General features: G+C 56.9%; 1 protein-coding gene across 3 annotated transcripts in view; it reads right to left on the bottom strand.

Moving 5' to 3' along the window:
* Positions 1–1,450: 1,450 nt before the first annotated feature.
* Positions 1,451–20,584, bottom strand: part of HOMER3 (homer scaffold protein 3) — a 33,053-nt gene continuing 13,919 nt past the window's right edge. For 2 of the 3 annotated variants that reach the window (XM_032782788.2, XM_032782789.2), the window contains 8 exons: positions 19,507–19,663; positions 18,753–18,884; positions 17,631–17,738; positions 12,403–12,524; positions 10,485–10,641; positions 7,230–7,340; positions 5,313–5,393; positions 1,451–3,558 (listed from right to left, as the gene is read on the bottom strand). In XM_032782788.2, coding sequence (XP_032638679.1) covers positions 3,370–3,558; positions 5,313–5,393; positions 7,230–7,340; positions 10,485–10,641; positions 12,403–12,524; positions 17,631–17,738; positions 18,753–18,884; positions 19,507–19,663 — 1,057 coding nt within the window. In that variant the 3' untranslated portion in view covers positions 1,451–3,369. The remainder of the gene's footprint in view (positions 3,559–5,312; positions 5,394–7,229; positions 7,341–10,484; positions 10,642–12,402; positions 12,525–17,630; positions 17,739–18,752; positions 18,885–19,506; positions 19,664–20,584) is intronic. The other variant, XM_075070949.1, reaches the window with a different exon arrangement.

The raw sequence follows: 20,584 nt of genomic DNA, 5'->3' as shown, positions 1-20,584 counted from the left end.
AGTCCGGGGGCTGAGCCAGGCTAGGCAGGGACTTGTGCCTGGGAGCCTGGGTGTAGCCAGCCGCTAATGGGCAATGCAGCACCAGAAGAGGTGCCTTCGCCAGGCAGCGAGATGCTGGAGCAGCTCTGTGCCTCTGACTCTGCTCAGGCCTTGCCCACCCAGTGAAATCAGCTGGAGATGAGCTGGCTAACCCCAGGAGGGGGGCTCCGCCCCCTGCCCCATTGCCCTCTGCCTTGTCAGCCACTTGAGGGGCAGCATTCAATCAAAGGAGGCATTGGTCTGCCTTTCATGCAATCATCATCTTGCTGCTGGGTCATGACTAGGGGCTGCACCCCCTCAGCTCCTGGCAGTTGAGGAGTGTGGGGTGTGTCCTTATATGGACCATGAAGGTCATTCATTGAGGGGTGTTCTGTTAACCTGCCTTGTTGTTTAAACTGGAGCCTCGGAGTCCGACTCCTGTGCAGGGGTGGGGATACAATGGGGGACTCAGCCCTCAGAATGGATTTGGTTGGTTCAGGGCCCAGCCTTATCATCACATGGCTTTAAATCAGCAAGCCAACAAGTTCTAGGGCTCTATGCTCCCGTCCCCTCGCAGGCAGAGCCTGCCTCTACCTGCCTTCGAGCAGCTCCTCGGCCATGACTCACTGTGCCCAGCCCTGCGTGTCCTGGCTCCCTGTGACACAGCTGGATGCAGAGGTGCAGTGACTCAGTGCATGGCATGGTGTGTCTACAGGACAGAAAGAAGGAAAGCAGCTGTGGCCCAGGGAAGCAGGCCGGAGCCTGGCTGGAGTGTGAGCCTGAGACAAAGGCTCCTGAGCCGTGCTTGGTGGGGAAAGTGCAGGCTGGAGCTCCGGGTTTGTCACGTACATGGCTCCTGTCAGCATCTTAGTAATGTCACTGGAGGGCTGAGGGCATTACACCAGGAGCGACTGGGGCTGTGCTTGTGAGGTGTAAAGGGAGCCGGGTCACTACAAACCCTGGCTAACGACGGCGCTGCTGCCAGCGGCAAGTCTGGGCTAGCGAACGCACAGGTGTGGAAGGCAGGTGGGAACCAGGCAGAGCTGCAGTCTCAGCAAAGCGCCGTGCTGTGGCTTGTGTCTGCTCCATTCCCACTCAGAATCAGTCCTGCCCCATTCAGCACCTCCCCGGTTTTCAGCTTGACGGAGCTGACTCAGTCTGGGATGTTGCTCAAGCCGGTCCAGTGAGCCCCAATCGCTGGGAAACTCCCATCTCGCCACCGGCCACACAGTAGCGAGAGGCTAGGTGCGGCGACATGAAGGACAGAATGGTGGGAAGTCAGACTCAGAACCTTTGACATGCCCCTTCTCCTGGTAGTCTGCACGTGGCATGAGACACAGACAGGACCCGTGAGTGGCTGACAACATGCAGGGGAGATGCCTGCTTAACCCAGCGCCGCCCCACAATGAAGCAGAGCCAGAGTGAAGGCACCTTTCCTGCAGCTGATCTCTATTTTCCAAGCAGGCCACAGCTGCCCCCGGAATTGGAACACATGTACACACACCCCCCGCCACCACCCTGCGGGCGGCACACGTTACAGCTAACTCTAGCCCCCACACAGGCGTGGGAGCAGCTCATGCAAAAAAATTCTCCTGGCTGCGCAGGTTCAGAAATCTACATTTCCCTACAACTCCTAAGCTTTGAAAGAGAGGGAGGAAGGGGCCAGCCTAACCTAGACACAAGCTCTGTAACCCTGACATCACAGCTCCACTTCTTCATGATCTCCCCAGCACCTGCTCCTGCTCCTATGGCTCAGTCACACAGGCGTAAGCAGGGGCTGGGGTTTAAGGGAGCCCTGAGGCAGCCCGGTGCAATGGCAGAGCAATCACGTCTCTTCACATCACCTTCACCTGGAAACCCCTTCTCGTGCTGGGGGTGAGTGAGAGGCAGCTCAGCCCCAGCTGAGTTACGCTTTTCACCCAGGTACACGCAGACAGAGGGTTTGACCATGTGGGCAGAAGGCAGGATTTGGCCGCTGGAGTTTTAGGCAGATTCTGCAGTGTCTCTACAATCCCATGGGAACATTCTCCAGTTACTATGTCTGTCTACACTGCACCTACGGCAGCAAGGAGAAACATAAAAAACAGACCCAGCCCATGTCCCGCTGGGCGACCAGCTACGTCTACACACGCTGCTTCCTCATTAGACACAGGCTAAGCATGCTACTAGGCAGCTACTGGGTTCCACGGGGCCTGTGCAGGTGGCGGGGGAGTTTGACAGCCCCGCTCTCTGCAGGCCATGTAGGATTTACAATACTCGACAACACCCATAAGGACTCACAAATGACCCGCAGCCCCTAGGGAGCCCAGGCCTAACACGCTCCAAATGGCCAACATCCTAGCTGCATCCAGCTGTGCAGCTCAAGGTGGAGCATAGCATGGGGGCCTGCACCCTCCAAAGGCCATGCGGCTCATGGGGCCTGCTGTCTCCCTGGACAGCGCTTCCCAAGAGGCAACAAGAGCAACTGAGATTTGCTGCATTTAACTCAGGTGAGTGGCAGCCCTTGGAGCCTGGACAGATGCCACCTCCGCGGCTGGCTGGTCACCCCCCAAGCTATCCTGTTTCTCAAACCCTAATCCCCTCCCCAGCACTGCCTGCTCCTCCCAGCTTAAAGCAGCTTTGGAAAGTAAGAAAACCCACTGCCTTAAAATAGACAACATCTTGAAATCCTGCAACTTCTTCCCCTCTGGAGGGTGTGACTGGGCAGCCACAAGGTGAGGCGTTGTCCCTGCCCATGGGGGTTCTGGAAGCCCCTGACAGTGAATAAAAAGTCATCAGAGTCTATTAAAAAGATGAGACGTGAGTACGGTTGGGAAGGGGGAGAAGGAGCAGCTACTGCCTGTGGTGTGATGAGCCATCTCTTTCTGGGGCTGGGAAGCAGGAGCCAGGCAGTTTGGTTCACAAGAAACAAGTGGTTCCCTAGAAAAATTACTGAAAAATAGGCAGGCAGGTGAGCCCCGTCCCTAGAAAAAGAGTGTTTCCTTCTGTAAAAATGTCAGGGAAATGCGTTAGTGAGTGAGGCCAGGAGAGCAGCGTCACTGAGCAGCACGAGGAGACCCTGCCACCTGCCAGCCACGCCAACGCCAGGCAGGATCCAGAGAGGCCTGGACATGACTCATGGACACTCCTTGGGTGGACCCCCCCCCCCCCCCCCCCCGAGTTCAGCTGCCCACTGGCACCAGGTCTGCCCTCAATGCACAGTAGGCGGCTCTGGCCAGTCTCCACAGACAGTTGCAGGCATCTCTTGGTTTGTGGCTGGACCCCGCCCAGGTCCCAATTCCTGCTGCAGTTTGTAACCGGCCTCAGCTGGGCTTTGCCTCTCCCGGAAGGTGACTCTGTGGCCAGGGCTGCTCAGTTGCTTTCCACCAGCTTGGCAAGTCCCCGCCGGAGCTCGCTGAGCTCAAATATCTTCACATCCATTAGCTCCCCCGCCTTGGTGACTTCGCCCTGCATCTTCTCCCTCTCGGCCAGCTGCTCGGCCAGCGTTTGCTCAGCCACATGCACATGTCGCTCCAGCTCCTCGTTGCGTCCTTCCAGCTCCTGGCCAGGGATGCAAAGGATCAGTAAACAAATGGACAATGAAGCAGCTATCCCCGCACCTTAACCATGCACACACCCCACAGCCAACACACACAGCAGCTATCCCCGCACCTTAACCATGCACACACCCCACAGCCAACACACACAGCAGCTACCCCCGCACCTTAACCGCACAAACACCCTCCCAGCCAACACACACACAGCAGCTACACCTCCACCTCCAGCTTAACCGCACCCCCCCAGCCAACACACACACAGCAGCTACCCCTGAACCTTAACTGCGCAAACACCCACCCCAGCCAACACACACACAGCAGCTATACTTCCACCTTAACTGCACAAACACCCACCCCAGCCAACACATACGGTGGCTACCCCTGCGCCTGAACACCAGTGCGTGCATGCACGCACACCCCGCCTGTTCTCTACACCTGTGCCCTTCAACTGACACACATACACAGGTTATCCCCTACACCAGCACAGATGCCCATGTCCTTACCCCTATTCATCACATACCCATGTGCAGAATCCCCTGCCACAGCCCTTCTCACCATGTGCACACCAGGTGCACGGAAAACACATTCCTTTATTGATCCCATTGCTGAACTGGCCCCAGCAGCTCAGGCTGGAGTTCACCTCTTGGTACCTGGGCCTGACCCCTCTGGCCTGTGTGGTCTGACCATCACCCCGCTGTACACCGCACGTGGCAGGAGTCTGGGAGCTCAGCTCCTTGGCACATGCCAGCCGTCTAATCACACTAGCCTCCGGAGATGCAATGCCAGAGCTGTCCACAGGCCCAGCAGAAACTCTCCTCTCCTGGCCTCTGTCCAGCCTCGGAGCTGCAGGCCGGGGATAAGACCATGTTCGTCTCTCTCCACCCCACACCCAGCACCCAGTTGCTGAGCAGGAAGATGCTTGAATATATTCTTTGTCCCATAAAACCAGAGTCCTGTGCTGTGAGCAGAGCCTGTATCAGAGCCCCAGCCCCAGTAGGCCCTGACGGGCACAAGCAGGCAGCCCTCTGAGAGCCTGGATAAATGGAATGAGAGATGCCATCTGCGTCCTGCCTAGGGGTACAGAGCAGCTTGCATCCTTCCTTGCCTGCCCTCCCCCGTGAACCTGCTGGAGTCAGAGCTCCACCCCGAGGGGGTCAGCTGGCAAGAGATTCTGCAGCTCCTCTTCCTGCAGGCTGGGAGCATCCTCTGCCTAGAACAGGGCCCAGCCAGTGATCAGAGTGCCCGGCCTCCCGGGGCTGCCAGGGGATGGAGGGTTACAAGGCACCGCCCTGCCCTAGCTGCATGTCCAGCAGGACACATCAGGATCTGGGGGAAGTGTGATACGCAGAGGGTTCACTATCTTTTCAGCGCACGTTGGGTGCTGGGTGTGACAGCCTTTCTGTGGGGCATGGGAGGGAGTGGAGAAGGAAGCACATCCCAGTCCTGTCGCCCAGCAGCACCCCAGGAACACACAGGATGGGGTCCCCTTGCTGGCTGTGGCTGGGGAAATCATTCCCCTATCAGCAGGTCTGCAGAAAGAGGAAAAGGGGACCCAGCCTAGTTGGGCTGGAAGCAGAGTGAGAACCCCAGACCTGCCCCCTCTCACGGGCACAGGGGAGAGAGGTGTAGCTGGAACCGGGGTGCTGGCCGTCCCCTAGTCTTTAATGATGCGTCAAGATGAATCTGTCTGGACAGCGCAGTGCTGTCCCCAGACCTGCCATTCTCTATGGGGTCTCCCTGGCCGACCTCCACTGTTACCTGCAGCTTCTGCAGCATTTCCTCGCGCTCCCCCTCCGCCTCCCACTGGCCACTCTTCTGGCTCTTCAGCTGCTGAATTTCCTGAGTCACAGAAAAGAAAAGGATAAGTGCCCAGGCCAGTCCCATGCTCCCCAGGCCATCGCTCCTGATGCAGCCTCAGCAGCCACAGGCCGTGCCAGGAGACCGATGCCATGTTGTGCTTTCCTAACACTCAACCACATAGGATACACGTATGCACCCCCATCAATCCTCCCCTGACTATGGCCAAACCCAGCCCCCTGGCTCCAGGCCCTCCACCCCCTTTCTGCTCCTGCCTTTTCCCCCTAGCCCTCTGGGCTCAGCCCCCGCTGCTCGTCTGACCACCCCCACAGGGCACGTCCACACTGCAGCGGGGGGGAGCAGACACACATCAGCGGGGCTCAAACTGGCCCACTAGAAATCCCAGTGTGGACGGTGCAGCTGGGGCTGGAGCTCTGGCGCTCAAGCCTGGGGGCTGGTTGGGAGCATGAGCTGCCACCCAGCTGCACTGTCCACATGGAGCCCTGCCAGGGCAAGTCTGCCTCCTGAAGTTGGAGGTGTAGATGCACCCACAGTGTCCTACTCCAGTGCTCACATCCAGACCTTGCTGTGCTACCCCCTCCTGACCCTGCCTATTGCCCACCCTTTTCTCCGGCCCCACTAGCCCAGGAGTCTTAGGTCTTAACAAAACAAAGAGCAGATTAACCGCCCCCGCCCTCTGCTTGCACACCACCTTCTCCTGCTCCCACTGCATCTTAGACCCCTGGGTCGTCTCGTCTTCAGGGGCAGGGCCTCCCTGCGCACCCCTCACCCCAGGGCCTTTCTCCTTGGCAGACGTCGGGGGCAGACAGAGCTCTCGCTCCAGACACACACTGAATGATCCGCAAAACAAACTCCCACCCCCACCCCTTGCCAAGAGCATCCCCCGGCGCCACCACCTACCCGCTTGGCACAGCTAGGGAAGAAGGTGCAAATGAACAAATCCCAGAGACTCTCTCCACATCTCCCCTCCCCCAGCCCCTGTAATTAAAGCTCTGCTTTCAATCATTAATGTACATGCTGTGAAAGCAAGAGGGAATAACTAGGCCAGAGGTTAAACGTAGCTGCAGAGCAGAGGGGTGAGCATGTAGGGCAGGCTGTGCCATCTGCAGCTGACCCAGCTACACCAGAGGCTGTCATGGGGGTGGTGAGGCAGGGGCTGTCTGATGCCCTGGCCTGGGATCAGGAGCCTTTACATGGGGACCCTCAGCTTCACATCTATTCAGCCTCAATTCTCTTTTGTGAGCATGTCAGGAGACCACATGGGGCCCCTCCAGTGCTGACCTGTGATCCTCTTCTCCTTGGGAAACCGCCCTTCACTAGGCAGGGGCTTTTCGCACCACTCTGCACAGAGGAGGCAGAACGTGCTTCAGGAAGTGTCTTGGGGCCCTGGGCCCCTGGCTGACATCTGCTCCCCTGGCTAACCAGCAAAGTGTAGCCCCAACAGCCACTACGTTCACTGGAGAAAGCTAAAGTGATGGCTCCAAGCTGACAGAGAATGGGGCAAATGGCAGGGGTTTGCTAAAGGGCAGTAAGCTGTCCAACGAGAGGGAGGCTGGGGCCATCCCAGTAAGATTTGGCCCACTGCCACAGGACAAAGCGTTCTCACTCTCCCATCTGGGGGTCACGGCTCCATGCTCTTCTCCCTGGGCCTGGGACAGAACTCGCTCTGAGAGCGGCGGGTGCAGACCAGTGGGGTCCCACAGGCCAGGGAGTGGGGGAGATAGAGGGTAGTGTAGTGGGGTGTGGTGACAACAGCCCAATATTCACTCATATTTTGGGCTTCTCCTAGACGCCTCCCTTGGGGCACTGCGGTCATTCAGCCACTGCTCTGAGCCTTGTCTGCTTCACTGCTGTTACCTCGTCTTTAGCCTTGATCAGCAGCTCCAGCTCCTCCAGCGTCTGGTTCAGCTCCTCCTTGCTGACCTCACTGGAGGAATCGTGGGCTTTCTGCAGCTCCAGTTCAGCTACCTACATGGATATGCCGGGAGAAGCGAATCGGGTCACGGTGCCGCGTGCCTGCTGGAGCCGGGCGCACAGGCCTGGGGATGCAGTTAAGGGGCTGGCCAGGGGCTTCAGCGCTGAGGCAGGTCAAGACAAACCTTCCAGCTGCTGGGCAAGGTGATTATTCCTGCCCAGGAGCCCCCGGACCCTAGCAACCTTGTGGCTTCTAACTAGAACATGCCCACCCCACAATCGCAGACTCTGCTCCTTGGAGCATCTGGCACTACCGCCCTAAAGCACTCCTGGCTTTATATCCTGGGGACATATTTAAAGGGGAAGGATCTTTCCCACTGTCCCTCTCCACTCCATGTGTAAACATGGGCTGGGAAAGCAGGGAAACTCCACCCCAGCTCCCACCAGTAACAAGGTATCTGGGGCTTCAGTTCTCCATGACCTGGCCCCTCACTCGCTGTCGCTGCTACCAGCCCTTGTCCAGAAATGGGCCCCACATCTCTATGGGAGTTCGGAGTGCCTGTCACCTCGGTATCTAGCCTCTGCAGATCAAAGGCTTCCACGAGCCCCCAACACTACAGCCGCGCAGTAGGGAACATGGTGCGGCAGCCATGTCGCGCCCCCCACCCACCGCCCTTTGAGAGCTGCACTGGGCGAGAAAGAGTCTCTTGCAGCTCTGCTGTGCTGGGACGTTAGCAAATGGCAACAGGGACCCAAGGGTCAGAAGCACATGACAGACCCTAACCAGGCAAAACTCGTTCTTTGTGGCTTATTCATGAAATCGTCCCCTCCTGCTAGGTAAATCTCCCCTCCCCCACCCCAAGGCCTTCCCCCACGCAGATATTCATTGCCTCTTCCCCTGACGTACCCCTTCCCCAGAAGTACCCCTCTCCTCTTCCCCCAATGGTCCCTCTGCTCCTCCTCCAAACTCCAAGTCCAACCAGGTACCACTCCCTCCCTCCCTCCTCAGACTCTCCCCTTCCCCAGACTCAGAGACACAGGGCCTTTCTGGCAGCCCTTCAGCCCATGCCCAGTGACCAGAATCCTCAGTCTCACTTTGCACAGAAGCAAGATCTTGTCCAGTGGCTCCCGCTGGGCTGACCCTGAACAAAGATTCCCTCTCTCCCCTCGGTGCAGATCACACACTCCAACAAAGGTCAGAACCACACTCCCCCCTTCCCCTGCAGTCTCATACTTCCAGCAAAGCTGAGCCAGCTGACATCAGCCGCACAACCCTGAAAAATGTGCAGAGGGCTAGGTTCTGCTCTCAGTCCTGCCTCTGTGGAGCCAAAGGCCCTGCTGCAGTCAGTGGAGTTACCACAGATTTACACCAGTTTTAACAAGGGGGAGGGCTTGGCCCAGGCGCACTCCATTTCTGAAAAATGCTGCACAGAAGCTTAAATAATTCATTGGCAGAGGATTTGCTTTGAAAAGTTCATCCCAGGACCCACACCTAGGATGAAAACCCTCAGCTTTGTCTGGTGCACTTTCAAGAGGGGAGCTCTAGTATAGTCGTGTGCAGTGGGATACAGCAGCCTACATGGGCTAGGCTGGGCCTGCAGTGGGCTTAGCTTGACGCTGGTGATCTTGACCTGCCAGATTCCAGGATCGCTGCCATCATGATCCCCAGAGGCCTGGTCCCTGGAGGCCACCCTGGGCCCCATGACGGGTGCGCCTTGCAGTGTCAGTAGATGCTCTGGTTTATTAATGGGCAACTCTCTGGATGCTCTTGACTCTTGATCTTTTCCCCGGTTCTTTCAAGTCCCCGTTTATGGGGTCAGCCAGTCTCATTAGACCCATGACCATCTCTTTCGACTGAGAAAACATTGAACAATGGGGGGATGGGGGAGGGATCGGCGGCCCTTGGTTTATCCCCATAGGCAGTGGCAGGCGATGCAAGCGTCCCCCTCCCACCACCTGTGCGTGCACACACCCACCACACGTCCTAGCCACGCCTCACAGGGCGTCCTCTAGGGGCAAGAGGGAAGTTCGTTCTTTGTGGCTTATTCAGGCCTTGGCATCTCTGCTGAGAGTTAGCATCAGGCCTGGTGACTATCTGTGGGACGCTCACTGGGTATTGGGCTGGAAACCACCAATGCATCACGTGAAGGGACTAGCAAACAGCCCTACCTTGCATGGGAACAACTGCTGCTTCCTACAGACCTGCATGTAACTCAAACCATTGGGCTGGAAGCGAAAAGGCTCCACAACCCCTTTGCAAGGGCTCTACAGCCCCTTCCCAGCCAAACCCTGCAGGGACTCTGCAGCTCCTCTCCCCAGCGAGCCTGGCCCCACTCCTCCGCCTTGCCGCAGGCACAGCTGATCCGGGATCTCTCCCCCACTAGGTAGGTCAAAAGCCCCTATTGTTCCACCAAAGGCTGCATACAAGGGCCTGTTTGTCAGGGATGACACTGCTGCTGTTCTGCTTGGAGCTAATTTTAGCAGCGTGAGTGTCTTTCACCCCATCTGTTGCCAGGCCAGACGGCTGCTCAGGTGCCCGGCACAGAAACAGGAGGTGAATGCGAAGGAGAGCACAGCCCTCACTCACCACAGATGGCAGCTGGGAAACCTCAGACAGCTGGAGCGAGGGAAAAACACTCCCACAACCTCCCCACCCCCACCCTGCTGTACCAGCCATCCTGCAGGAGGGGAGGGCAGGGGAGCAGGATCTGCTGTCACTCAGCAGCAATGTCTTTGGCTCTTTAATAAATGCTGTCCAGAGGCAATGTGTGGGGGGGGGGGGGACATGCAGGGGTCACATGTCCCCCCAGAGTTGTTGCTTGGCTTGTACTGAACATGATCAGTAGCATCTGTTGGAGCCGCTGCCCTCACTCAGTCCTGCCAGTCTGATGCGAGGTTCTGTCCTGCTGGGCCCTGAGGAAGGGGACTGAGGTTTAGGGGGTGGAAATGGGGATCTAACTCTCTGTAGCCCTCACCTACCACCAGCAAACAGGAGGCAGGAGAGCAGGCTACGTGGCCCAATGGTCTGATCCATTATGGCAACAGCCATATCCCGCTGATGCCCAGGTAGCATCTTTCATCCGCACCTCATCTCCCACTGGCACCCAGCAGGGTTGAAGGCAGCATGTGGCCCACAAGCTGTGGGGGCCATGCAGATCTGAGACCAGGGTGCCGCCTTGCCCCATTCCTTGTGCTCACCCGCAGCCGCAGCATCTCCGTCTCCTCCTGGTACGTGGCCAGCTGCTTCTTCCACTGCTCCACACTGGCGTTGGCCTCCTGCAGGGCAGCCACCAGCTTGTTGTTGTTGTCCTGGAGGGTGAAGAATTCAGCTTCCCACTGGACCTCGGGCACTGAGCTGCAGGAGGCGGCATGGAATCACAAACCGGGAGTGAGAGGGAGGGAGAAAGGTCTCTGCTTCCCTGGGGGTGTCTCAGCAGAGAGGCCTCCCTTCCCCCACTGGGCAGCTTCCCGAAGAGTCAATTCCCAACGCAGACATGTCCCGATCAGAGCCAGTCCTGAGGGTTGGGACCTCAGGCTGCCGTGACCCTGCCCCATCCTGGGGCCGCTTTAGAACATCCAGGAGGGAAGGAGACTGGTCGAGGCTGTCACGGAAGCCATGGCTTCAATGCTGAGCAACAGTGAGTTCCAGCACAAGACAAACTGCAAGCTCCCGTCAGAGGCACAGCCCTGTCCTCCACCCAGCAGGACGTGGCCTCGTCCTGGGAAAACTGCTGCCCTGCCTAACTGTCCTCTCCTCTTGATGTTCCACCTGGGACGTGCCATTGAATGTAGCTGGGGAGAAGCCTCCCTCGCCAGCAATGGCTGGGTTAAACAACCTGTAAGTCTTGTTTTTAATCTCTATGGCAGGGCTTTGACCTACTAGACCCCCAGGCCTTCTCCCCGATACACGGGTCAGTGCTGACCACACACTCCCAGAGACCAGAAGGAATGGGGCTGCTACGCCCGCCCAGGCTGCTTTCAGCCTGGCCTCGACCTCACTTCCCGAATCTAGACACTTGTGCCAGGCCCGAGCCTGTGTCTGTTTCCTGCCATTGCCATGCTTGGCTTTGGGAATCGGGGAAGGGGGGAGGGGATGAGCGACCATCCTCATAGCAGGGGAGCAGCTGACGGGATGCCTCAGCTGCCTGGGAGCAAAAGGCTTGCATGGCTCTGGAGCTGAGGATGTCCCACTGCCAGATTAGCAGCCATGGGGAGAAGGCTGAGCTGCCAGGAAGGGGCTTTGCAGCCTGGAGCTTGGAACCCACCCAGCCGCTCCGGCTCTGAGTTTGCATTGCAGTAAAATAACTAAATGGAACCAAACTAAAGCCCAGAGGATTTGGGTGTGTGTGTCAAAAGACACTTAGCTTCAAACACATCCCAACATGCAAACATTGTCATTACTCCCCACCCCCACCACAGAGGGTCCCAGGGCAGAATCCAGCCTAAAGGCTTTACAAGAGAAAGGGGCAGGATCCCCAGTGGAATTACTACCAGACTAGCCCTGGGCCAGCTAGACAGGTGTGAACATCTTCTAACACCTCCGACCAATTACTCACTGTGCCCACAAACTGCTTGGCCAACTTGCTTCACCCTGAGCTACAGGGATCCCCTGGTGGGAGAATGGGGAGGGATGTATTTCCCCATGGCCTGGATGGGGGCTCTGACTGCCAGAAGCTGGGCCTGGACAACAGGGGCTGGATCACCAGATAATTGCCCTGTTCTGTTCATTCCCTCTGAAGCACCTGGCACCAGTCACTGTCAGAAGACAGGATCCTGGGCTAGATGGACCACGGGTCTGACCCAGCATGGCTGTTCTTATGTCCTCATGTAAAGCAGCAGTGGGTTTTGAGGGGAAGCATGCAGCCAAAAGGAAAACAACAGAAAAGGGTCCTGCCCCCGAGCACTAGGCTCGAGATGGTGGTGGGTCCCGGGGTTTATACCCTGCCCTGAGTAGGTGGGAGCAACAATGTTAGCTGGGGACCAGGGCAACGGGAAGAGTTAATTCCCCCCTGGATGGGAGATGCTGGGATCCCCCTTCCCCACTGGGGACTGGACCTGAGAGTCCCCTGAACAACTGGGCTGGGACCTGAAAGCCCCAGCTAGGCCCATGGCTCACCCTTCGGAGAGCATCTTCTTCAGCCGCTCCTTCTCTGTTGTTATCTCGACGTCGGCGCTCTGGCTCCGGAACAGCTTATCATCTCCCGGCCCATTGGAGCTGATGATGGTGCTTGGCAGCACCTGCAGGGGGGTTACCACACGTCAGGCAGGTCTGGGACACATGGTCACCCAGCGTCTCTGCCAGTCCCCAGGGTCTTACAAAGGGTGACTCATTAGAACAGCTCAGATGTGGGGCCTCATGGGTCAGCGCTCTTCATTGCTGTGGGGTGACCCCAGGTTCTAGTCAGCTCCTGGGGGTGCTCATCTCCTGGGGGGGAGGGAGAGATGGAGCATCTCATATCACAAGCAGCAACTGCCTGTGGCCTGCCTAGACATGACATCCCATCTCCGCTCCAGGAAGGCTGCCAAAGGCTGCAGGGCTTTAGACTGTGGAGGTTAACATGGGGGAATCTCCAGAAAGGGATGCTGGAGGGGCTGGAAGAGGACTGGGGAGGGGTGTGTGCTTCCTTCCCATCTGGTCTCTTTGTTTGATTGACACCAGCACTGATGCCCAAGACACCAAAGGATGGGCAAAAGACTTGACCAGGCAGACACACAAACTAGGACAGAGGGAGAGATGGATAGATGGAGGGAGGGAGGGATGGATAGACGGATGGATGGGGGATGGATGGACAGATGGAGGGATAGATGGAGGGAGGGATGGATGGACAGACAGATGGAGGGAGGGATGGATGGATAGATGGAGGGAGGGAAGGATGGACGGACAGATGGAGGGATAGAGGGATGGATAGACGGAGGGAGGGAGGGATAGAGGGATGGCTAGATGAAGGGAGGGAGGGAGGGATGGACAGACAGATGGAGGGATAGAGGGATGGATAGACGGAGGGATGGGACAGATGGACCAGGATACGAAAAGGGATGGATAGATGGAGGAGGAGGGACGGACAGATGGAGGGATAGAGGGATGGATAGATGGAGGGAGGGAGGGATGGATGGACGGACAGATGGAGGGATAGAGGGATGGATAGATGGAGGGAGGAATGGATGGATGACAGAGGCACAGCTTTGTTTTCAGATTTATAAGCTCCTCTCTACAATGGTTAGTGCCTCCCCTATTCACTGCCCTAGCCCGTGGTGACTGCCTTGTGCCTCTGGAAGCCGTCCTAGCACAAAAATCTCTGTGCTGGTGGGCTCAGAGTCCAGCTGCTCCATGATGAGTTCAGCAGATGTTCCTCCTTCTTTATGTGCATTTTTTTAAGGTGATAAGTTCTTTGGCCCCAAACTTGCCCTTGATAAATGCCGATGGTGTCCTGGCTGCTAACCTGACCCCCTGAAGGCCATGCACGAGGTGCTGAATCACTTAACAGTGAGTGGCTTCAGGGTTCAGGCCTTGCTGCCCCACCACAGCGGCCCCTTTGCCATCAGAGGAGTCTCTGCCTTGTTCTCCGGGTGACTTCAAGACATAGTGACCTATAAACCTGCCAGGGAAATGCAGATTGTGGATCCTGCAGGGGCCCATGGCTAGTGTCTGCCCTGCTGGGTAGGACGCCTGGGTTCAGCTGCCCAGTCTAGTTTCTGCTCCTTGGGTTAGCAGGTGAGCGGTGAGCTCGGACAAGAAGGGAGCCCCTGAAGCCCAAAGATGGAGAAGGCAGGAGCCACTTTTACAGCAGTAGCACCCGCCAGGCGTTAGACACTTTCTGAACACAAGGGAGATGCAGCCCCTGCCCCAAAGTGCAAGCCCTGCTCCATGGCACTGTCGGTCCCTGCTTGCACCAGGACAGAATACCAATGGGATTTATCAAAAGATTCTTCCAGATTGTTGTTTGGGGAGGACAGACACCACAGAGCAGGGATGTATATGCACACGGCACAAGCAGATTCTATCCCCTGCAGCCACTTGAGAGCCCCCAGCTCCTCGCACGTCTGCTGACAGCAGGGAAGAAACTAGACACAGAAGTTACAAGCTGATCTATAAAAAGACAGCTTGAGCGCTAGACATCAGAGCCCCCCAGTCTGGGATTGGCCGAGCCTTCTCCCTCCAGTCCTGGGACCAGTGGAGTCCTCCAGGGTTTATAGGTAGCCCACAAACACCCAGCCACCTGATCTCAGTGACTTTCCAGGGTAAGGACAACCACCTGGCCTAGGAATCTGCTGATGCCTGTAAATGAGCAAGACAGGACCATGAACTATGCTGAGAGTCAGAGTGTGGACATGCCTGAAGAGAAAGGCGCTGACCAGGAAGGGTGACTAGGAATGTCATGGATCCCACGAAAGCTTATGCTCAAGAAAATTTGTTAGTCTCTAAGGTGCCACGAGTACTCCTGTTCTTTTTATGGATCCCAAAGTGCTTTATAAACACACACCCCTGCCTGCCCCACCCCCTTACCTCATTTTACAGATGGGGAAACCGAGGCAGGGAAAGGGGAAAAGTCTGGTTCCAAAAGAGTGAATGGGAGCTGAGGGTGCTCAGCACCTCGGGACATTTTCAAAACTGCCCCCTGCTTTTAGGGGCCTCGCATTGTTGGGCGCCCAACTCGACACCTTGGGTCTGGAGAGGCAGGCAGTGATGGACGGGTAAGTGGCCCCTAGGAGGAGGGCTGCTGCAAAGTGAGATTCAGCTCTGGAGGTCTCAAGCTTAAGGACGCTAGAGCTGAGGGAAACGCAGGGAATCAGGGCGGCCTGATCAATCGGTTCTTTACGGAAGAGGCTCACGTGTGAAGCCCTGCTAATGGACAGACCCAAAAATGGCAGGCAGCAAAAGGGTGTCTGAGGGTGTTTGTACAGGCTGGAAGTGGTGTGCAAGATGGGGTGCGTGTGTACAGACCAACAATTGACTGTATGGAAGGGTGTGTGTGTGGAGGACAGTGTGTGTGTGTGTGTGCAGGCTGGCGGTGGCAAGGGCGTGTGTCTGTACAAGCAAGCAGCAAGGTGTATGGGATGGTGTGTACAGGCACACAGTGAGAAGTATGGAAAGTGGGGGTGTATGTCTGCAGGTTGGTGGGATTTGGGAGGGGCAGTGCAAGTGTGCGCATACAGACTAGCGACGGGTGTGTGTCTACAGACAGGCAGCGGGGTTATTATGGGCTGTGTGTGTAGACGGGTCTCTCTCGCTGTACTGCAGCTGCTGCTCCAGGTGAGGCTATGCCCTGACAAAGGGTGCAAACCCAAAGGCTGTGCTGCAAGCAGTCGCCCCGGGGGTGAGCAAGCGATGCTGCCGGGGGCGGGATATTAATCCCTGACATGGGAGCTGGAGTATCAGTTGCCTGCTGGGGAAATGTACCATTTCCAGAGCAGCATTAGCTAAGCTGACAGGGCATTGCATCTCAGAGACTGCAGCGCCCAGCACGTTCCCAGGTCCAGGCCTGCTGAGTGCCTCCCAGCACCAGACCCAGACAGAGGAGGGCAGCCTGAGTCTCCTCTCACTCCCCCCAGCTTTACATTGATGTAGTGTCTCTGAAGTCGATTGAGGCTGGCGTGAGAGGGGAATGAGGCCCCGTGTCATCTCCAGAGGAGGTTTTACTGAGCACAGGAGGCTGAGCAACCTGTAGGGGCGACATGCGCTCGGCAGCAAGGGATGGGGTTTCAAACCCCAAAGAGTCAGCCGCACTCCCCGAAGGAGCAGAGCTGGGGAGAGCTGTGTATAGCTCCATGGATGGAAGCGCTACAAGGGCAGAGCTGGGAATTAGACATGCAAGGCGTTGCAGAGGAGAGAGCAGCCCACCTTTCTGTATCTGGGGAGGGGGAGCTAATTCTCCCCACTTGCCTGCTCCATCCAGTCCGGTATCACGCCTCCTCCAGCAGCAGTCAATCTCGGATGGTGCAGAGGAAGGTGACCTTGCCCACAATGCACCTGGCCATTTGACACAACTTCTCCCACCCAGACACTGGTATCATGGCCTTGAGCATGGCATGAGCACACGGAAGCAGTAGACAAGGCTGCCAGTGAGTTGTGTGCCGTAACAATGGTGCCCTGACCTGGTGCTCTGAACGAGGCTGGCAGGGAAGGCTGCCCACTGTCTCTGCCTCCTCACTCACACGTACAGAAGGGGCAGAGAAATGAGAAGGAAGCATAAAGGGCCAATGCCTCATCCCACACGCCCCCCTGCCCAGCACCCTCCTGCACACACTCCCCTTCAGAGCAGTAGCCAATATAGTCCGGCTGCCTTGGTCCAGTTTTAGTGCTGCTGAGTCAAATAGGCAGCAGGGAAGGAGAGATGGTGACACCTTCTCCTGAGCTGCATTTACACTGAGCAGTTCTGAACTAGCAGCTGCTTTAAGCTCTTTGCTGTGAGCCTGCACCAAGGTGCTGGAAGTCTCCTGCCCCCATACACACAGGCACATTCTACCTGGTGCGCATGGCATGCCCCATGACTGACAGATCCCAGACTAGCCCCTGGAGCTCTCACAAGATTACCCATCGCTTCTGTGGCCACTAGCTCTGCTGCCCCCACTCTGCTCTCTATTCCCTTCCCCGTTTCCCATCCCTTAGGGAGAGACAATGGGAGTCAAGTTGGAGAGATGTCTCCCTTTGCTCCACCATGTACAGCATTTCCAGTCTCCACAGAGCCTCCTCCTCCTCCTCTTTTTCCTGCAGGCCAAGGTGCTGTTAGCACTGCCTCCTCCTCCTCTGCTGCCGCTCCATCTGTACTCAGCCCAGAGAACGCAGTGTCCTCATCTCCCAGCTCCCCTCCTGTTGCCAGGAGATCAGGGAAATGCAGGGCCACCTCTGGGATGCACCCGCAGGGTGCACAGCTCCTAAAGAGCTGCTGTGGGGAGAAGAGGGGTAGAATGCACCATGGCCCATCCTCTCTCCTTGGTCTGGCAGGCACTAGAGGCTGGTTTAGGGAGACAGGTCACGCTTTCAACATGCCACCAGGGATACCTGGGATGCGGCTTGGTCTCCAGGGAAGAGAGAAGTGGAGGGGCTGGCTACAGACTACCCTACTTCATCAGCACTACCTTAATGAAACATTCCCAGTGGAGCCCTGGCATGGGCCATTCTTCGCAGACATGGGAGGCCTTTTGTAGATACACGTGAGTGACACGGATTGGAATTGCTAAGGCTAGCTGGCTCAGTGCCTGGTGCCTGCCATGGGGATTTGCATTCAGGGTCCTTCCTGCTGGCGGCTGGTGTTCTGGGAAAAGTGATGGGCTCTGCCCCTGTCGCCAGAGGAATGGGATGGTGACCATTTTCCCGAGCAACCCCACCTCAGCTGCCAAAGTTACCTGGTGAGACGTGATGTTCAGGGCTGGATTGGTTAGCTCTGTTTTATCCTGCGATTTTTCTCTTGCCAGACGGGCTGCTTCTTTCACCTCCTGGAACTTCTCCGCAAACTAGGGGAAGTGGTGAGGGTGGAGAGGGGGAGAGGGTCACTCTACAGTCTTACAGAAATGTCTGACAAACGAGAACTGCTGCTAGGGTTTACTTCCCTCCTCCTGTCGCTATTTCTTCCTCTCTCTTTCCAAGGATCTGGCATGTTATTTGCTTCCACCCCAAGCTAGCAGTAATGTCCAGAGAATGGCCCCACCCCATCCCAAACCAGGACCAAAAGTCCGTGCTGGCTTTTCCACTGAGCTCAGTGCCTGCTGGGACGAGGCATGGGGAGTCGAGTCCTTGCTGTGGGGGTGCCCATGCTGTACAGATGTGTCCAATAACGCTGTTAGAAGTGGCTAAGTGCAATCCATAGAAATTCCCGAGCTTGCTTTGATCCAGCCAGCGCCAATAACAACAGCGGCAAAGCTGCAGCGGGATGGCCAATGCAGGGGTGCTGGAACAATGTGTATAGTGGGGGTGCTGAGAGCCCCAGACCCAAACTGTAAGCCCTGTATAGAATGGAAATCACTTCAAGCCAGGAGGTGCTGCAGCACCACCCCCGCCCCGCCTAGTTCCAGCCCCTATGGGCAAGCTGTGTGAGTACAGACCAGGGCTTGAGAAGGGCAGTACAGGAGTCACTGCTATTGTCACTTGAGCCGGACAGACCAAAGCTAGCTCAGGTGTGCTGACACATGCTGCAGTGCCCCTCTGACTGCAGTGTAGACAGACCCTTAAGTACTCAGGCTGGGTCCTAGCAGCCTACGTCACTTTTTAAAATGTCACTTCAGGCGCTTGTGAAAATATGACCCTGATGTTCATTCTGTCCCCCACATATCTTAGGGCTTTCCGGCCCCACACCACACCACACCAGATCAGACTGTATCTGATTCTGTCCCCAGACTCTTTCTCCTCAGAGCATGGACACCTGAGCTGATACTTCCTTTGGCATGCCTGGTGGATTAGATTATGTAGCGATTCCCGCTCCCACCCATTGCTTGGGGGGGTCAGCCTGCCATCAGCCCCTGCAACATTACCTGAGAGAGGTGCTGCTCGGAAGCAAAGCCCAGCCCGTATACTGTGTTGGCTCGGCTGTCCGCCCATTGTCCAAACTTCTGGGAGGTTTTTGTGAAGGTCATGTTGGGGGTGATGGTGCTGTTGATGATGGCCTGTTGGGGAAAGGAACAGGGACCCTCAGACAAAGTGGAATTGCTGTAGTCTGCAAGATGGATTGTACTCTCCACAGCGTGGGATGACTCAGGGAATTCCCTCACATTTGTCATTCACCAATCATGGTGCTATACAGGAGCCTTTTACCTCTAGGACACCAGCCCAAGTTACCAGTGAGCAAAAGTCATTCCAATTGGACAGGCCATGTGACAAGAACGGGTCCTGTGTCTAGGGCCTGCCAAAAAACCCACCCCCACAACTGGCATCAGCAGAGAGGCCAAGGGTCAGAAGGACCAGAGGAGCCCTCAGAGGCCACGAGGCCACAGCACAAAGCCAGGCTCGCCGGTGGCAGGAAGTGGCTCCCTGTGCTAGGCATGCTTTGTGCGTAGGGTTACCAGTCGCAGCACTGTCTTTCCACCAGCACTAAATTCACCTTGGATATTAAATACATTAGTTTGAAGACACTGGCTGTGACACTTTCCATGCCTGGTTGTGGAGATGCCCGAGCACTCCATTCTGAGGGCTGCCCAGCGTGGTGTCTGAGGGAAGCAGGAAGCACTCAGTGATCACCGCCAGAGAGACGCTTGCTGGCAAGCTGCCTGATCTGCGTGGGGCCCTCACCTTGGTGCCGCCCACACTGATGATCCGGTACACGTTGCGCGTGGCATCGTAGAAGTAGGAGACGGTCAGGGCATGTTTGCTGGCAGGGATCCAGTTCCGCTTCGTGGCCGGGTCGATCTGAAAAACGTGGGCTCTAGTGCTGAAGATCGGCTGCTCCCTGGAACATAACGAACAGAACTGTCAAGGCAGCGGGGGATGCTGAGCGCAGTCTGGGAAGTGAGCTGGCTTCCTGGCATCTGCATTGCACGCTGCAGAGCACATGGCATTTCTGCTAGTTCTCTTCCTCTCCAGGGACACGAGGTGCTGAGCACCCCCAGCTCCCGCTGAGCCAGCACCTCTGGGGAGCACATCCTGAACAAGCACCCTCCAGCCCAGTGTGGCTCAGCCGAAGGAGAGGCGGTTCTTCACCCCCTGGCTTGGAAGGGCTCTAGCATCCCCCACTCACCATGGTCACCCCTTATTCCTAGGGGCTCCCACTCCAGGCTTCTTCCTCTTTGGGATTCTTTGTGCTTCTCCAGAGGAAGAGGGCCTGAGACCTAGACATTCCCTGATGCTCTTAGCTCGGACTCATGAACCTCTGGGGACCATCAGCTGATGCCAGTGAGAAGAAAACTAAAGGTCCTGTAGCCCTTTTTGCCATCTCCTTCACCCCTTCCTTCAGCCACGGCAGCCAGCAGCATGATGGTAGCAAATTTCTCTGTACCCTGCAGAGCTCCCCCAGCTAAGTTTACTAGGGCTCTGCCCTGCCACCTCCCGGCCTCTCCCCACCCTCCAGCTAGTCACAAGATCAGCCACATCAGCAATAACCCAGGGCACGCCTCAGGGTCTGTGTGTCACACATGCACGCGTAGGACACCAGGCTCTCACATGCTGGGGCCCCTGCAGCACGGTCTGCCGGGGGGAGTTATGCTAAGCTGGGGTGGGCACGTGATTTGAACATAGTGCACCTTGCACCACAGCAGCTAGTTTGGGGTGAGTCTGACCATAACGGCCCTGCCGCTGCACTAACTCTCCTTCCTGCCGGGTCTGAGACTTGGCACTCCTGACAAGACCGTGGGATGGAGACGGGGTTGAGGAT

This window comes from Chelonoidis abingdonii, chromosome 11 (genome assembly GCF_003597395.2).
Source record: "Chelonoidis abingdonii isolate Lonesome George chromosome 11, CheloAbing_2.0, whole genome shotgun sequence".
NCBI lineage: Eukaryota > Metazoa > Chordata > Testudines > Testudinidae > Chelonoidis > Chelonoidis abingdonii.
Note: the sequence above shows the minus strand (reverse complement) of the source record. Positions and strands in the feature narration are given on the sequence as shown.